General features: G+C 41.4%; 1 protein-coding gene across 20 annotated transcripts in view; it reads right to left on the bottom strand.

Moving 5' to 3' along the window:
* Positions 1 to 15160, bottom strand: part of MYBPC1 (myosin binding protein C1) — a 339911-nt gene that overhangs the window by 29302 nt on the left and 295449 nt on the right. For all 20 annotated transcript variants that reach the window (XM_086919135.1, XM_086919143.1, XM_086919137.1 and 17 more), the window contains 5 exons: positions 11036 to 11203; positions 9231 to 9319; positions 4228 to 4423; positions 2097 to 2236; positions 138 to 297 (listed from right to left, as the gene is read on the bottom strand). In XM_086919135.1, coding sequence (XP_086775261.1) covers positions 138 to 297; positions 2097 to 2236; positions 4228 to 4423; positions 9231 to 9319; positions 11036 to 11203 — 753 coding nt within the window. The remainder of the gene's footprint in view (positions 1 to 137; positions 298 to 2096; positions 2237 to 4227; positions 4424 to 9230; positions 9320 to 11035; positions 11204 to 15160) is intronic.

The following is a 15160-nucleotide window of genomic DNA, read 5'->3' as shown; positions in this document are numbered from 1 at the left end:
AACCATGAGGTATATGTTGGTTGGCTTGTAGGACAGTGTAACCCAGGTTACATGAAGGCCCTACTTATAGTTCTTCACTAATGGTGAATCTTAATGCCTCCTAAATACATGCTTGTAGTTGCTAAACAATTACCAACCTTCCTTCTCAATCAGAGCACTGGTTTCTGTCTTTGTTGCAGTCTCACTCAGGCCGCACATGTTTTCAGAGAAAACTCGGAAATAGTATTCATTTCCTATGACAAGTTCAGAAATAGTCGCACACGTCCGGGAGTAGTGCTCCATGACCGTAAACCATTCCTAGAAAAAACAAAGAAGTTAGTTACTATTTTGAATTGCAATCTATGTTTGAAAGAATCCATACTCCAACAGGGCAGTAGATTAGCCTTTTATTCTCAGCTTATACTGTGATGTTGCCATGGGATGAAAGGACTTCTTCTATTCTTTTTGTCGCCACTCGCCACATTCAGCACAAAGGGAACCTCAGAGATTGTAATGACAGGATTCATAGATCCCATTTGCCTTAATCTACTCATAAATGATTCTCATGTCTCCAGCAAGTGAAGTGCAAATGAAAGAGATATTTGCATTCTTTCTGTACTCATTAGACTACGCTAAGTACTGAATCTTACTTTCCTATTTGGGTCCTATCTCAGGAGATCTTGCTTCTGACCTTATAACTACATTCCTGCAAATGCTGAGCGATCTTTACTTATTAGATGTATCTAAGGTGGGCTCTTGGGGTCTACATTGCCCATGCTATATCTTTTTGTTCTTGTAATGAGTTGTTAATTCATTATTGTGCCTTTAACACTGGAAAGGAGGCTTTTTGGTAGGACATCCTTCATGAAGGGCTTCTCGCTATAAAAGCTTAGAAAGCAGCAAGGGTTTATCAAAGGGAATCTTATTATTAGGCTCTGCAAGCACTTGTGCAACATGGGTGCTTTAGACCCCAATACAAGCAAAAGAAATGGACACTCTTTCTTACTGTCTGGTAGCAAACAAATGTCAATAATTCGAGTGCAGTGGGTCCTGCACACCCTGGGGCCCCAGACCCACTCTACCTGCTGCAATATTGACAGATGTGTTACTGTCTGGAAGCCAATCAAAATGGCACACCATTCAAGCCTTTGGCAGCAAATTGTTTTAACTTTATAGCAAGATACCATTTAACTAACTATTGCAATTTTTTAGCTGTCTATTCGTGTCTTAGGAAATAATGCATCAACCAGGCATAAACACCGATTCCCCTGATTGCTAGTGGAAGGAGGGAGCAAGCCAGGAATAGCAGCTACCACCCCTGGTTAGCCCTATTGACATTCATGCAATCAATATGCACCAAACACTCAAGAAATGACCTGGGGGGGGGGAGGAGAGGGGGAGGAATAAAAGAGAACTTAGAGATTAAGTTTTGCTATTGCACTAAATGTTAGCATGCTTCTAAACACTTGTGTTTCTCGGTTAGTCTAACCCTAGCTTTTGCTTGCTTGCCCCAGACTCAGTGACCAGGTACTGTGCAGAATTACCTAGACACAGATGTTATGTGACACTTCTTCTGTATTCCTGTGTTTTGTGTGCTGCTATACATCTCTTATGCCAACCTTAGCGCAGCACTAGTAGTTATCTGCAAGGTTTGTTAAGTACCATTCCTCCTCTTCCTCTATGATATCCCAAAATAACATAAGTGATTGTAGCCTCTTTCATGCGCCCTTTATTTTTGCCACAACCCCTTCCATCTTTCCCAGCTACACAACACCTACGAGAACATGAACTTGGCAGATGCACATAGGCAGAATTGCAATAGGGGACCTGCATTCAAATATCTTTCATTAGCAGAAGTACACATTTTGAAATCAATACAGATTAATTCACGAAACAACAGATTACTCTTAGATACGAAGGTTATTATATATCAGGGCGTTTCAACTTGATCTCACCTCAGGGAACAATTTTTTGTATCATTGATTTTAGTTTACAGGACTCTGAGGACTGTAAATGTTGATATAAAGCTGTTTCTACTGTTATCGTATTGACACATCGCATAAAATATTGACAAACACCACAAGGCTTTCTACATTTAATCTGATTGTGTGACGTACCATTGTCTTCTTGTCTGCTTTCTGAACAGTGTATCCTGTAATGTTGGCATTTCCATTGTCTGTGGGCGGTTTCCATTCTAAGGCAGCATTTTCACCCCACACCTCTTCAATCGTTACTGATTGAGGTGGCCCTGGACGGTCTGTAAGCCAAAAACAAAATCTGATTGTGGGTTTAGTCATTGCCATAGTTAGATACATGACTTTGTAACTGGGCTTCCCAATTTTGATTGGCTACTTTAGTGGGCAAGATATTAAAAGGGATGGTAATGTGGTAGCTTAAGAGACCCATGTAATACTCCAATACTCCGTTTACAGCATACAACAATCTACCCAGGTTAAAAGCTTTTGTTGCCTCATCAGAGTGTCTGCAAATGTTCTATAAATAACAATAAAGAATGAAAATTCATATCAGCATGTATAATGGAGAGGAGTTGCTGGAAAATAATGTCATGTATGTAGCTGGTGGTTTCATTCAGTATTGTACTGTAGCTATGGATCACCCATAATTCTTGAACTACTGTATGGATTTTGGAGCATGTGCTCTGATTGTTAGCCCTGCCACGCCGGCCATCATGCCTAGTGTTGCATTGTAGGAGTTGAAAACTGAAAGTCTAATATATCCGAAGTAGGCAGGCAGATGTATTAACTCTGATACTTGCCAATACTCCTTTCAAGCCGGTGGTTACTGGGGTATTTGCAAGAAGCTGCCTATCCTATCTGCCTATACATGGTACTCATCTTGACTGGTCTACCAGTCAAGTCTAGATCAAAAGACACAAAAAGCAGCTTGAAAGTCCTCAGAGGCTCACAGATGATTTGTCTAGCATCTTTTCTTTTTTAAGTCTGACTACGCACCGCAGCTGTCTGCATGACCTACTGCTACCAAGTCATTAAAAACACAGAAACTGGGCTTTGACTCTATCCTGGGGAGTATTTCTTAGTTGTTTGGCGCATCAATGCTCCTTCCTGGGAGAGCTTCCATTAGAATGCAGGAGAGACTATTTTACATCTGAAAAATACATTCAGTCACCACACAGTTACTCCTTTTACTTCTTTGCCACTCATATATGCTCTTCAGAAAACTATCCTTTTTTGCTACCTTTGTCCCAACATTGGCAAAGCCAGTAAGGCTGGCTTTAATGTGACAAACCACATTTGTGTATGCAAAACATTGAAACAGCATTTCTGAATGCTTTTGTTTAGATGTGTTGGCACATTAAAGCAAGACCTATTGGCTTTGCCATTTGGTATTATTATGTGACATACATACATGATTGCTCCAAGGTCAAAGAGATCCCTGGCTAATGAGTACATAGATATTAATACTAAATATCACAGCCTATGTGTTAGAATAAATGCTTGCAACACTAGAAGTCCTAAGAAAGGACACATGTAGGGGTGGTCAAGATGAAAATTAGTTCTACCTGATGTAAAAAGGTGCCCTAGGCAAAATATAATTCCATATATATTTATCAGTAATTTATTTGATAGCAATAGTGCAATGCATGCAAATAAAACCTATTGTTACGAAATAATTACACGTTGATTCCGTATAGATAAAAATCGTCAATGCTTTATAGATTATTCACTTGTTTTAATTCCTATAGTGTTTTGCTGTAGTTGAAATGACTAGGGCAGATGCGACCACTGAAAGTCAAAATTCATCAGCCGCCTTGACTCTACAATCCTACAGGGAATAATAATAATAATAATCTTGCATTTCTTTAAAAATGTCGCAATGCCTATCTTTTTTTTCAATCACTCTTAATTCTATCCAGCAGCCACATTAGCGCCTGGCTCTTGAACTGCAGTGGACTGGAAAACATATTTCTGCCCACCAATACGTACAAAACACTTCGCAGTCTATAGATCTACACATTTCAGACCCACGGCCATTGTCCCTCTGTATTTGAATCTTGGAGAAACACAAAAAACTGTTTTGGTAGCATACTGTGTGGATGACTCGCTTAAAAAACATTTACATTTTAAAATAATAGCGCCTTGGCAGTATTGTGTTGTTTATTATCAATCGTTATTACTATATTAATGAGTGTTTTCGGGCTTGTGTGTCCGTCCAGGATAGACTCTAGCATTCTGCGAAAAGAAAAAGCATCAGCGCGGTCCGACATACCAACTATTTGAATGAAGATTGAAGCCTTGTCTTGCAGGTTTTCCACTTTCACTTTCAAGTCGTATTTTCCAGAATGGCCCCTCTCCGCCTTACGAATAAATAGAATGGTGTCACATTCACTGTTCCGGATGTTGATCTGAGTTTTATCTATGTGCGCGCCATTCTTTTTCCAGGATACTTTTGGTCTTGGTTTCCCCTGAAAAGTAAATTGTACAATAAATGATGCTACTTCTAAAGGAGATATGGTAATAGCGAATATAACTCGCCTCTCAGGGTTGTCCACCTATCATTCTACCTATCGAAATTGTGAGCGTGGAAAGTGATTTAAGGCTAGAAAAACACCCCCTCAAACTGATAGACACCCTCACACACCGAGGAAGACAGATACACACATTAAGAGACAGATAGATACACACAGACACGCAATCACACACACTCTGAGAAAGACAGACAGACACACACCGACACACTGAAAAAGACAGACACATTCTGAGAAAGACAGACACACCCACACACACTGAGAAAGACAGATACACACACTGAGAAAGAGAGACACACGCACCGAGAAAGACAGTAATATAAACACACAGGCATACACACTTAGAAAGACAAACACACACCTACAGTGTTGTACACGTGTTTGTGGACCCTTTTTCTGCACCCTCTTCTTATCTATAGAGTTTTCAGCAATGATTAGGCCCGAGGTGAATTAAACATTTGGGGGCACCTGCATCGAGCATTTTTGCCTTCACAAACAGGCCAATACGCTTTCTGCATTTTCAGATGCAGCAAACCCTATTTTGCGATTCGGTAACCTGTTACTGAATCGCAAAATGCGTTTGTGATTCGCTATTAGGAAGGGGCATGTTTAGGGCATCCCTTCGTAATACTGAATCGCATCGGTATGTAGGAATGTTTTGTGACCGAAATGCGGTACCAAAACATTCACATTTTAAGTAGGTGGTAACCCATTTGCAAATGGGTAGGCATCCCTAAGGGACTACTTCCCCATTGTGAAAGTTTGTTACAGCATTTTTCTAGAGCAGGCAGTGATCCCACGGACCACTTCCTAATCTTAAAATATGAAAATAACATATTTATTTTTACTTTTTGTAAAGCATCTCGTTTTTCTTTTAGAAAAACGGGCTGCTTTGCAAAAAAAAAGATTGCTTTATTTAAAAGCTATCACTGACATAGTGGTCTGCTGACTTCAGCAGGCCACCATACCCGTGATGTTTGCTATTCCTAGGGGGTCACAAATTACAATCTACCTCGAGGTAGAGTGATTTGCAAACATCTAGGAATCACTATCTGAAACTCTTTGTGTTTCATACATAGTAAATTGCGATTAACTAATTGTGATTCTCAGGAATTCGCAATTAGGTATTTACAATTTCCAATTTTGTTGCATGTGGCCCTTGGCTCTTTGCGCTAAAGGATTACCAGGGCCTACTCCACAACGGGAAATACACTTTGGGTTCATGGAGCGACTTTCACCTGATGCATCAAATGCAGCGTGGCAAACCGTGAACCTTCAAGTTTAGTGTTAATGGGAATCTGGGAGAGCCTTATTTATTTTATTTCAAGGCTCAGGCCAGGTTTTGACACTGACTTGCTGGTGGTGTCTTTCAACAGAATGGAAGGCGGCCAGTCACACAGTCTCACAATACATTCCGTTGGAAACATAGCCGTGCTGGTCATAAGATAAGAATGGCAAAGCAGCTAAATGTCAGCAATCCAAAATGGCAAGCAGTGGACTTCATGGAAGTGACTGCTTGAGTCATGTGGTTCATGTGATGACAGATATAGCACCTGCTACTGGCTTTCTGGGGTCATACATCTTGAAAAGGTTGCTGGGATGGTTTTAGGATTTAATTTTGCTACTGAGTAATGCTACAGAGTAAAACGCTACCTGAAACAACTCAATTAAATTCTTAACATTTAGTTATTTTCACGCTGGGCTTGCAAATCAAGCCACACTTTCAGTTGTTGCATTGTTTTAGTATTCTGGGTTTTCATACTTTTCATTGATATAAATAAAAACAATAGACTTGTGTGGTACAATCCATACATTTTCAAAATGACTAATCACATATTAACTCTAGGTTAGGGGTGGGGTTTTTAGTAACATCAGGAAGAATGGCGCTCATGCTATTGCATGAGCTGTCTATGGACCTGTATCGGGACATTGCTGCCAGGTCAGGGGAATAACCCGATAACCCCCGGGAGTGTGTGAATCACAGGATCCACACTGTAAAAGTAAGCACAGTCCTGGGCACACGTGATGAAGGTATTATAATGTTGACATTAGTTTCAAAGTGTTACGTAAAAGCGGATGTATGTCGTTACTACGCATGCTTTTACAACGCATGCCTTTACCACGCAGGTTTTACAATGCAAGTCGTTACAACGACTTGCGTTGGGGGGCGCTGGATAGTGAATAGTTTAATTTACTATTCCAACTCCAGTCCCCGTGGATGGTAGGGAAGGTTTTGGATAGTAAATTAAACTATTCCCTATCCTACGGCATCCCCCAGCGCAAGTCGTTGTAACGACTTGCATTGTAAAAGTTGCGTGGTAAAGGTACTGCGTGGTAAAAGTTGCGTTGTAAACGCTGTTCCCCCGTAAAAGCAGTGGTCGACACCAGTAGAAGTTCAAAAAGTTTCTGTATATATAGCAGCAACGACTGTGTTAATCAGAACAAAAACCAGCCGACACGTGTTTCGTCACTAGGAGAGGTCTTGTGACTCATCAGGGCTGGGGAGGATACAGAACATGGGGTGAGTGGAAGGAAAGGGTACAGTAGGGTAAACTAGTTGTTGACTACACAAGGGTAGCGAGGAGGGGATCACCCTAGGTGTGGCTGCAAGGAGGAAAAAGAGAAAACACTGTGCGACACGTGCCATGCTATTGCATGAGCTGTCTATGGACCTGTATCGGGACGTTGCTACCAGGTCAGGGGAATAACCCGATAACCCCCGGGAGTGTGTGAATCACAGGATCCACACTGTAAAAGTAAGCACAGTCCTGGGCACACGTGATGAAGGTATTATAATGTTGACATTAGTTTCAAAGTGTTACGTAAAAGCGGATGTATGTCGTTACTACGCATGCTTTTACAACGCATGCCTTTACCACGCAGGTTTTACAACGCAAGTCGTTACAACGACTTGCGTTGGGGGGCGCTGGATAGTGAATAGTTTAATTTACTATTCCAACTCCAGTCCCTGTGGATGGTAGGGAAGGTTTTGGATAGTAAATTAAACTATTCCCTATCCTACGGCACCCCCCAGCGCAAGTCGTTGTAACGACTTACATTGTAAAAGTTGCGTGGTAAAGGTACTGTGTGGTAAAAGTTGCGTTGTAAACGCTGTTCCCCCGTAAAAGCAGTGGTCGACACCACTAGAAGTTCAAAAAGTTTCTGTATATATAGCAGCAACGACTGTATTAATCAGAACAAAAACCAGCCGACACGTGTTTCGTCACTAGGAGAGGTCTTGTGACTCATCAGGGCTGGGGAGGATACAGAACATGGGGTGAGTGGAAGGAAAGGATACAGTAGGGTAAACTAGTCGTTGACTACACAAGGGTAGCGAGGAGGGGATCACCCTAGGTGTGGCTGCAAGGAGGAAAGAGAGAAAACACTGTGCGACATGTGCGATGATAGGTGACTCTTGTGAATGTGCCACTCTCCTGAGTCAAAGCTCATGCTGAAGCCGCGGGAAAAGCACGGTAACGTTGTGACTGTTGTGAAAGTGCCGCTTTCATGTATTGATAATCATGATAAAGAACGCGGAAAAACATGTAACATGAAGTAGTGTGGCATGGAAAACGAGTGCGGGTAGTATTGAATGCTTGTGTGTCAGAGAGTATACCAGTGAACATCATGAAAGTGCATAATCGCAATGGTGGAAACGGTAGCATACAATGGGCAGTGGACGCCAACATAAATCACCATGATGACAGTTAAACAAATGAAAACAAGAACCTTGAAAGTAGCAGGCTGGTCGTAATGCAGGTAGAGAAATGGGAAGTGAGAGACCCTGCGGGCAGGGGTTACAGAAGGTACTTTAATCACAAAAACATTCCTTCAAGGAAAAAAGCTGTCTGTGCTGTGGAGCTAATACAGGGAAGGTGATAGCCTTTATTGCAGGCGGGAACCCTGTTGATGATGCATGCCACCATTGGTGGGTAAGGGTTAACTATCCGAAGAAGTGATATTCTATAAATAGCCCTAGCGTTAAGGGACCTACACTGGCTGCCGGTGCACCTGCGTGTACTGTATAAAGCGGCGTGCCTGGTGTTTAAGGCAGTACACCGACAGGGCCCAGTGCCACTGCAGAATATGTTTGCCTGGTACTCTGCCCCGCGGCTTCTCCGCTCTTCCTCGGCACAACTGCTTGTGGTCCCAAGGTTCCAGAGAGTTAGGATGGGTGGCCGCTCGTTTAGCGTTGCAGCGGCCAAACTTTGGAACTCCCTGCCACTCTCTTTGAGAAGCCATAGGGACTTTTATCCGTTCAGGAAAGCCCTAAAAACGCATCTCTTTCCTAGAAATGTCTGAGCAGCGATAAGTGTTGTTGACCGAACTTCAAGCGCCAGGATGCCCTCTGGGTGACAGGATCGCGCTCTACAAGTATACCTACTACTACTACTACATATGTGCAATTCCCATGATCCTTTACAGATCTAGGTTCACTATACCTTTTTGTCTCCATATGATAAGAAGGGAGGATACACAGTATGAACCTTATATTCCTCTCACTCTTCTTAATGTTGTTAGGTTGAATTATATTTGCAGTTCATCCTATTTTACAACAAACTAACATTTGTTTCTACATGGCCAATTATCCAATTAGCCTTGAAGTATTTTTGGCGAAGCTAGGCTATGGAAGAATTGCAAATTTATGTTTATGGAATTAGATATCTCTCTATCTTTCGTAACTCAGAAAGGCGCTGTGCACGGACACTGCCAAATAATAAAAACCATCACCACCATTATTTACCGCAAAAGGGATGACGAGATTCACAACTTCTCCAACTTTTCGGATATAGGTTTGTTTCAAATGTCGAGGTAGACGGATCTTCGGGGGTTCTAAAAGAGAGAGCACTCATGTTGGACAAAAGCCAATTTACAATGTCTTGAATGGCACAATAGCAATATTTACAATGTCTTTAAATGGGTCATTATTCACAATTCATTCATAAAAAATGTAGCACATCTGCACATCAAATGTTTCCTCCCTTTGCACAGATCTCTAACGTTTATGGGGTATCTCAAAATGCCTATCGGGTTGCAATCCACTCATGGGTATTGTCTCTCATAGATGTGGGTAACAAACTTTTAGGTGGGATCACAAAACGTGCTCTTATCAGAGTTATTTTACTTTCTGTCACCAGCTTGAATGAGGGTAGATTGAAAAGTGAAGACATTGCTCCTCAAAGCTCGGCACCAACTGCCACTAAAGGCTCGCATTCAATTCAGACTTCTCTGCTGCACATATGAGGCTTTGAATGTGCAAGAACCATTTTTGTTTAAACATATTTTATTGTGATTTATACAGTAAACATCAGCTGTCATACTACAGTTTGAGATATATATCAGGATCATGCTCAGGAGTCTACAGACACCAAACTATCAAATCCCCAATCTACCCGCCCTTCCCTCCCTTCCCATAGGCCGCCCCCGTTATTATATCTATGGTCTAGGGAACAATTCAAGACAATAATATGTCCTTTACCTGTGTCAACATGGAGGTATAGTTAAAGACACCCCTCTTGTATAAGGAGCTTCAGCTATCAGGGTACTAAAGGGGTAAGCTTTGCACAACTTGCAGTAAGTCTCTTTTTTACTTTTACCTTTTTCTTGATCAGATGACCAAGTAGACTTTTTCACTCACTGCACCTATGGTTGCGAATTGTCCCCCCCCCAATTATTCTTGCTCCTACCCTTTTAAATTTCAGAACATAGTTGAAAAACATTTGAGACTGTTTCTTATGCTGTACAGTCCCTTGCTTTCTGAATTGTACTATTGCTGATTGCAATTTATTGTTGTGTAATTGTTTTCTTTCTTGATTTTTATGTTTTAAAGCTCTCTGGCAGCATTAGGAAAGGCCTGTGCTTTGATAATAAAAAAATAAAAGAATTGAATTCGATCCATGTCATTTTAAGAGACAGCAATCAGAAAAATAATGTAATTTCGCGATTTTGAACGCGGAAATTGAGGTTTGCTGACATTTGTGGGCCTCCATCCCTGCGTTCAAAGAAATGCAGTCCTGCCTCATTAACATTAATGAAGCAGGATTCAGAATTCGTAACAAATGGACATTTGATGCTGCATTGGCTTTGTAAGTCAAAAATCAAAACACTGCCAAGACCTTTGCGTACTTGAGCCATTGTGAACTAGGGCGAGGGAAGTGGCATGAAAGGGGGTTCAGGAGGAGAGAGAAGAAAAGATAAGGAGTAACAGAGAGGGAGAGTGAAAGAGTGAAGGGGAGACAAAGAGAGACGCAGAAGGAGAAAGCGTGAAATACAATACAATCGCATAACACACAGGTGGGCAAGGAGGTCCTAGTGTTAAACCCATTGATTTGCCCAAAGACTTCAACGTTGTCACGGGACCCTGTCTTGGTGTTAAGAGTGGAACATTCAGCAGTTCTACTGCTCCATGGCAACACAAAATCTGAGATGGCGTAGGACTGGATTGTGGCCAGAATGTCACTTGCTTGAGACTCTTGAACCGCACCTGCTATACATGGTGGAGAACAATACAAAGAGAGTTCGAGGTTTAGAGTGAGCTAGTTATTTTACCTATGACTTCCTTTACTAAAATAGGCTGTGGGTGCAGCTTGGCATCACTTGGGCCGGCGGCATTCACAGCTTTGACTCGCACAAAGATCTTTGAACCAGTAGGCAAACCATTAATTGTGAACCTTGTTTTGTCTGTCATTTCTGGGTTTGCCACAATCCATTCTTCCGCTGAAAAAAAAAAAAGAGAGAAAATGATAAATTCCAGAGACATGCTACCACTTGACAAAACAGGGCCGGATATCTTGAGTAAAGCAGCCATTTTAAGTTTCCCGCCTCCGAACTTGAGATGCTCTCGCACTCCAGTGTTCTACTTGTTTACCTCAATCTAAATGCAGGAATACAAGTACCCGAATGAAAAATCCTGGACTGGGTGAGCTAATCACACATCTTATCGGGAAATGCAGAAACCTTGAAAGCTAAGGCGTAATCAGTATGGATGGTTTCAAAAAGGTGGAACTGGAGTCCCTAAGGTCAAACATAATAACAGAGAATGTTTTAGCCAATTGCTATACTTATTTGGTTGTGTTTTTCTTTGCACTATACCAGACATGCCTTTTCCCTTTTTCAATAGTTTGAGAACTTGCCCAATTCAAATAAAAAAGAGTGGGAACTTTGATTAATACATTGAGCTTTGGCGTTATTCGCAACTCCAAGTACATTTTTTCATTTAAACTATTTCAATAATTAATACAATAATTAGTTTTACACAACCATGGAAAAATTCTCCTTTTTCAAAACGTCTTGCCCTTTACGATTTTTAACTATATATTCTCAATTGCTTTGCAGTTTCTCTTGTCTTCGCTTGAGAGTCCTGTGAATGTAACAAGCATTTCAAGTATAAGCTGTTGCACTGTGCACGTAGTTAAAAAAAGCTATTTGTGAACTCATTTTTTGAGTCCGCATGCATAACGATGCAAGCACACATATAGGCTCACTTTAATATCAGAAACATGTTTCTGGGCACAGTAGCCTTCATTCTTCATGCATATTCGACACATTATTGTGTAGATCCTCCTATGGCCTAGCGGGAACCTCATCCCTTCAATCCAATATTTAGCTCGCTGACATTTACAGACAGACAAAGCTGACAGGCCCAGTTTCTTGGGCGAACAGAGATTCCTGGTTAGATCCGTGCCAAGCATATAGTGCAATGGGACTGGTGGCTTTGTTTTTTGCCATGCAGAAAGGAATGGAGGCATGCAACATTGTGACCTTTGAAACAAGGGGATGCAACAGAATCTTCCAACATTTATGAACCTCAGAGGTAGAGGAAAGCATAGCCTTCTGACAATGGAGTTAGAGGGCGGACCATTTCACAACAGGTGGAGTTTAACTGAGGATGAAAGAGATCTTTCTACTCTTAAGAAGCAGGGAGGTGTGTTGTGTGGGATTATTTTTATGGCTAAAATTAGCTAAACTAACCATGATTGTACTGATGTTATGCTAAGGCAGTGGCAATACTTCACCCACAGAAGGCCCACTCCTCCTGTCACGTATTACAGCAGATCATGCCAAAAGAGGTAGTAACAGCTGAAATGGTGGTGGTGGTAGTAGGCTTCGACCAGGATCCCTGCCAACCTTGGTCACATCTGTACTTGTGATGGTGTCCTGCACTCCTCCGCACTTGGGCAGCACCAGGCCAGCAGTACTACCAGGGAGTGTTGGTGCCAGTGATATGTTACTGTCAGCACAAAGTATAAAACTCAAAGGTCAGAAGTTCTATCAGGCACACAACATGCCTCAGAAGCGGACCTCACAAGAGTGCTTGTAAGAAGCTGGAGACATAAACATACTGATGGGCCTATTCATTTTATTCATATACAGTACTGAACATTAGAGAGACCAGACCAGTAGTATCTTAAAGAAATCCTAGCAAGCTGTCCTTTTCTGCTTACAGTGTGAATCACAATGATGGGATTCCCTTCACAAACTTTCTCTTGCTGGAAGAAAGGACTGCTGTAACAGACTAACACCACTTTCCTAATGACTGGAGGCTTGGTACAATCACGAGGAAGCCAGTATTTTTATAACCCATTCTCTAGCAAGAAACTTTGTGTACTTATCACAAAGGCACACTCGGGATATATATAAGGAGAGGAACACACACTTCCTCAAATGGAAATTTAGCAGTGTTGGCGAACGCAAAACAGTACTTACAGGTACTGTGTAGATATTCTGCCATTCTCAATTCTCTTTACAGTGATTTGTACGGAATAACGTGATTTTTATGCCACCCCCTCTTCCTAGGCTTTGATTAGGAGCTAGGGGTTGGAATAATTGATGGGTTGAGATGTGGAAATTAGCTTTCCCCTCCACCTGCACACAAGTACTGCCCTTGTTTAATATTTCTTTACATGCTATGCTGTGCACTGGGTTCTTGCTATTGAGAAACAACAAAACCCTCGCATTTTCCCCATATCCCAGGAGATCCATTTATGGTCTGTTTGCTTCCCCGTTTGCATTTACATTTCTTTACTGATTCTGTGACATGATAAAGTGTCAGTGAGTTAGTGACTTCAAAATATACTTCTTAATGACTGTTGACTGCGGGGTTACCAGGCATGTACAACAGGGCATGGTACTTCCAGATGGTAAAACAGCATCTACATATGGCAATTTACTTGGCAGATCTTCAAGTGCGTGTCTATGCCTGAGTGTTAATAGAGGAAGGGAGTGTAGATGGATGCTGGATGTAGTGAGGTTTTGAATGGTGAGATGTGTTTGCATTCATAAATGTAAGGATGTCTGAGTGTGTGGATGGCGGGAGGTGTGAGCTTGCCTTTAAGCATAATTTATTTTATAAATAAATTGACATATTTCTATTTGTGTATGTGTTTATGTATGGGTGTTGTGAGAGTGAAAATTGGAGAAGCTGTTCGTGTTCTTTACAATGCATTTTGTAAGGCACTACTCACCAAAGTACTGTTGGCGTTCTGTACAGAGAAACAATATTGAAGATATGTGGCATGCCTTACTGAGGACTGGCAAGTTAGAGAAATCAGGTATACAAAAGTGAACAATTTGAGGATATCCAACATATTCAAATCAAAAGAGAATATTGCACAGATCAGAATTAAACGAAGTGGGAAATTTACTGCAGAATTGAGGGGTTCTCTGTAGGAGAAAAGTCATGTAAGGAAGAACTGAGTGGTCAGGAAAGTCCTTGGAAGCTTGGGGGAGGGGGTCAAGAAGAGAAAAGATAGTCAGAAGATACAGTTAGGCATAATAAGTTGGAACAGAGCAACTGAAGAGGAGTTACATGATGAGGTGATGGAGCGGAAATGGGGACGATTTTATAAGAATTGAGAAAATGTAAAAGAATGAAGCTTTGGGCGCGTGTGGGTGGGGGAATCAGGAGAAGTCTTATAGAGATGTGGAACAGGGCAGAGAGAGTGGAAGGGCAGTCTAAAAAATAGAAGACAAACTCTAGCCCAGGCAAAGTTTCAACATGTATAGGTCTCGGTTTTTGAAGAATTGGAGAAGGTCCTCCAAATATCTCAGGTCTGTTGTCAGTGAGTTTCAGAAAATGTGAAGTGTACTTGTGGGATCTGAAGCTTTTAGATTCCATTCTCAGAATTTAAAGGTTTCGCAAATTTGTATGCTCCCAGAGAGTCTGAGTGATGAGTAAATGTATTCCAGCTCTTGGTGGTGCAGAAATTTAAAGTTGATACACGTCAACTATTGAATTGCTACCAGGAAGAACCAGTAGAGATCCTTTAGGGCAAATGAATTGTGGTATACCGTTTAGTACCACAAATCATCCTAGCCTAGTGGTGGAGTGTATGAAAAGTTAAATGGAAGCTCAGAAAGCTGGAAATGCCAAAGTCTGTCAATAAGAGTACTAGGGTCTGCACAACACTGCAAAACTCGTCTTATTGCAATAAAGACTTTGAGTGTTGGAAGCAAGAGCAAGTCTGGAGGCATGAACAGCTTGCTTTTCTTATTTATAAAATTTTTATAATTACTTCACTGGCCAATTCAGGACAAGGGGTAAGATGTACAAAGCAGTGGTCGCAAAATACTGATTTTATGCATCAAACTTTGTACTATTAGGTTGGTTTACAAAATACTGAATCATAGTGGGTTGCAATTCGACCTACCTCATGAATATTAATGAGGCAGGCT

The sequence above is a fragment of the Lissotriton vulgaris genome, chromosome 1_1 (assembly GCF_964263255.1).
Source record: "Lissotriton vulgaris chromosome 1_1, aLisVul1.2, whole genome shotgun sequence".
In the NCBI taxonomy this organism is placed as follows: domain Eukaryota; kingdom Metazoa; phylum Chordata; class Amphibia; order Caudata; family Salamandridae; genus Lissotriton; species Lissotriton vulgaris.
Note: the sequence above shows the minus strand (reverse complement) of the source record. Positions and strands in the feature narration are given on the sequence as shown.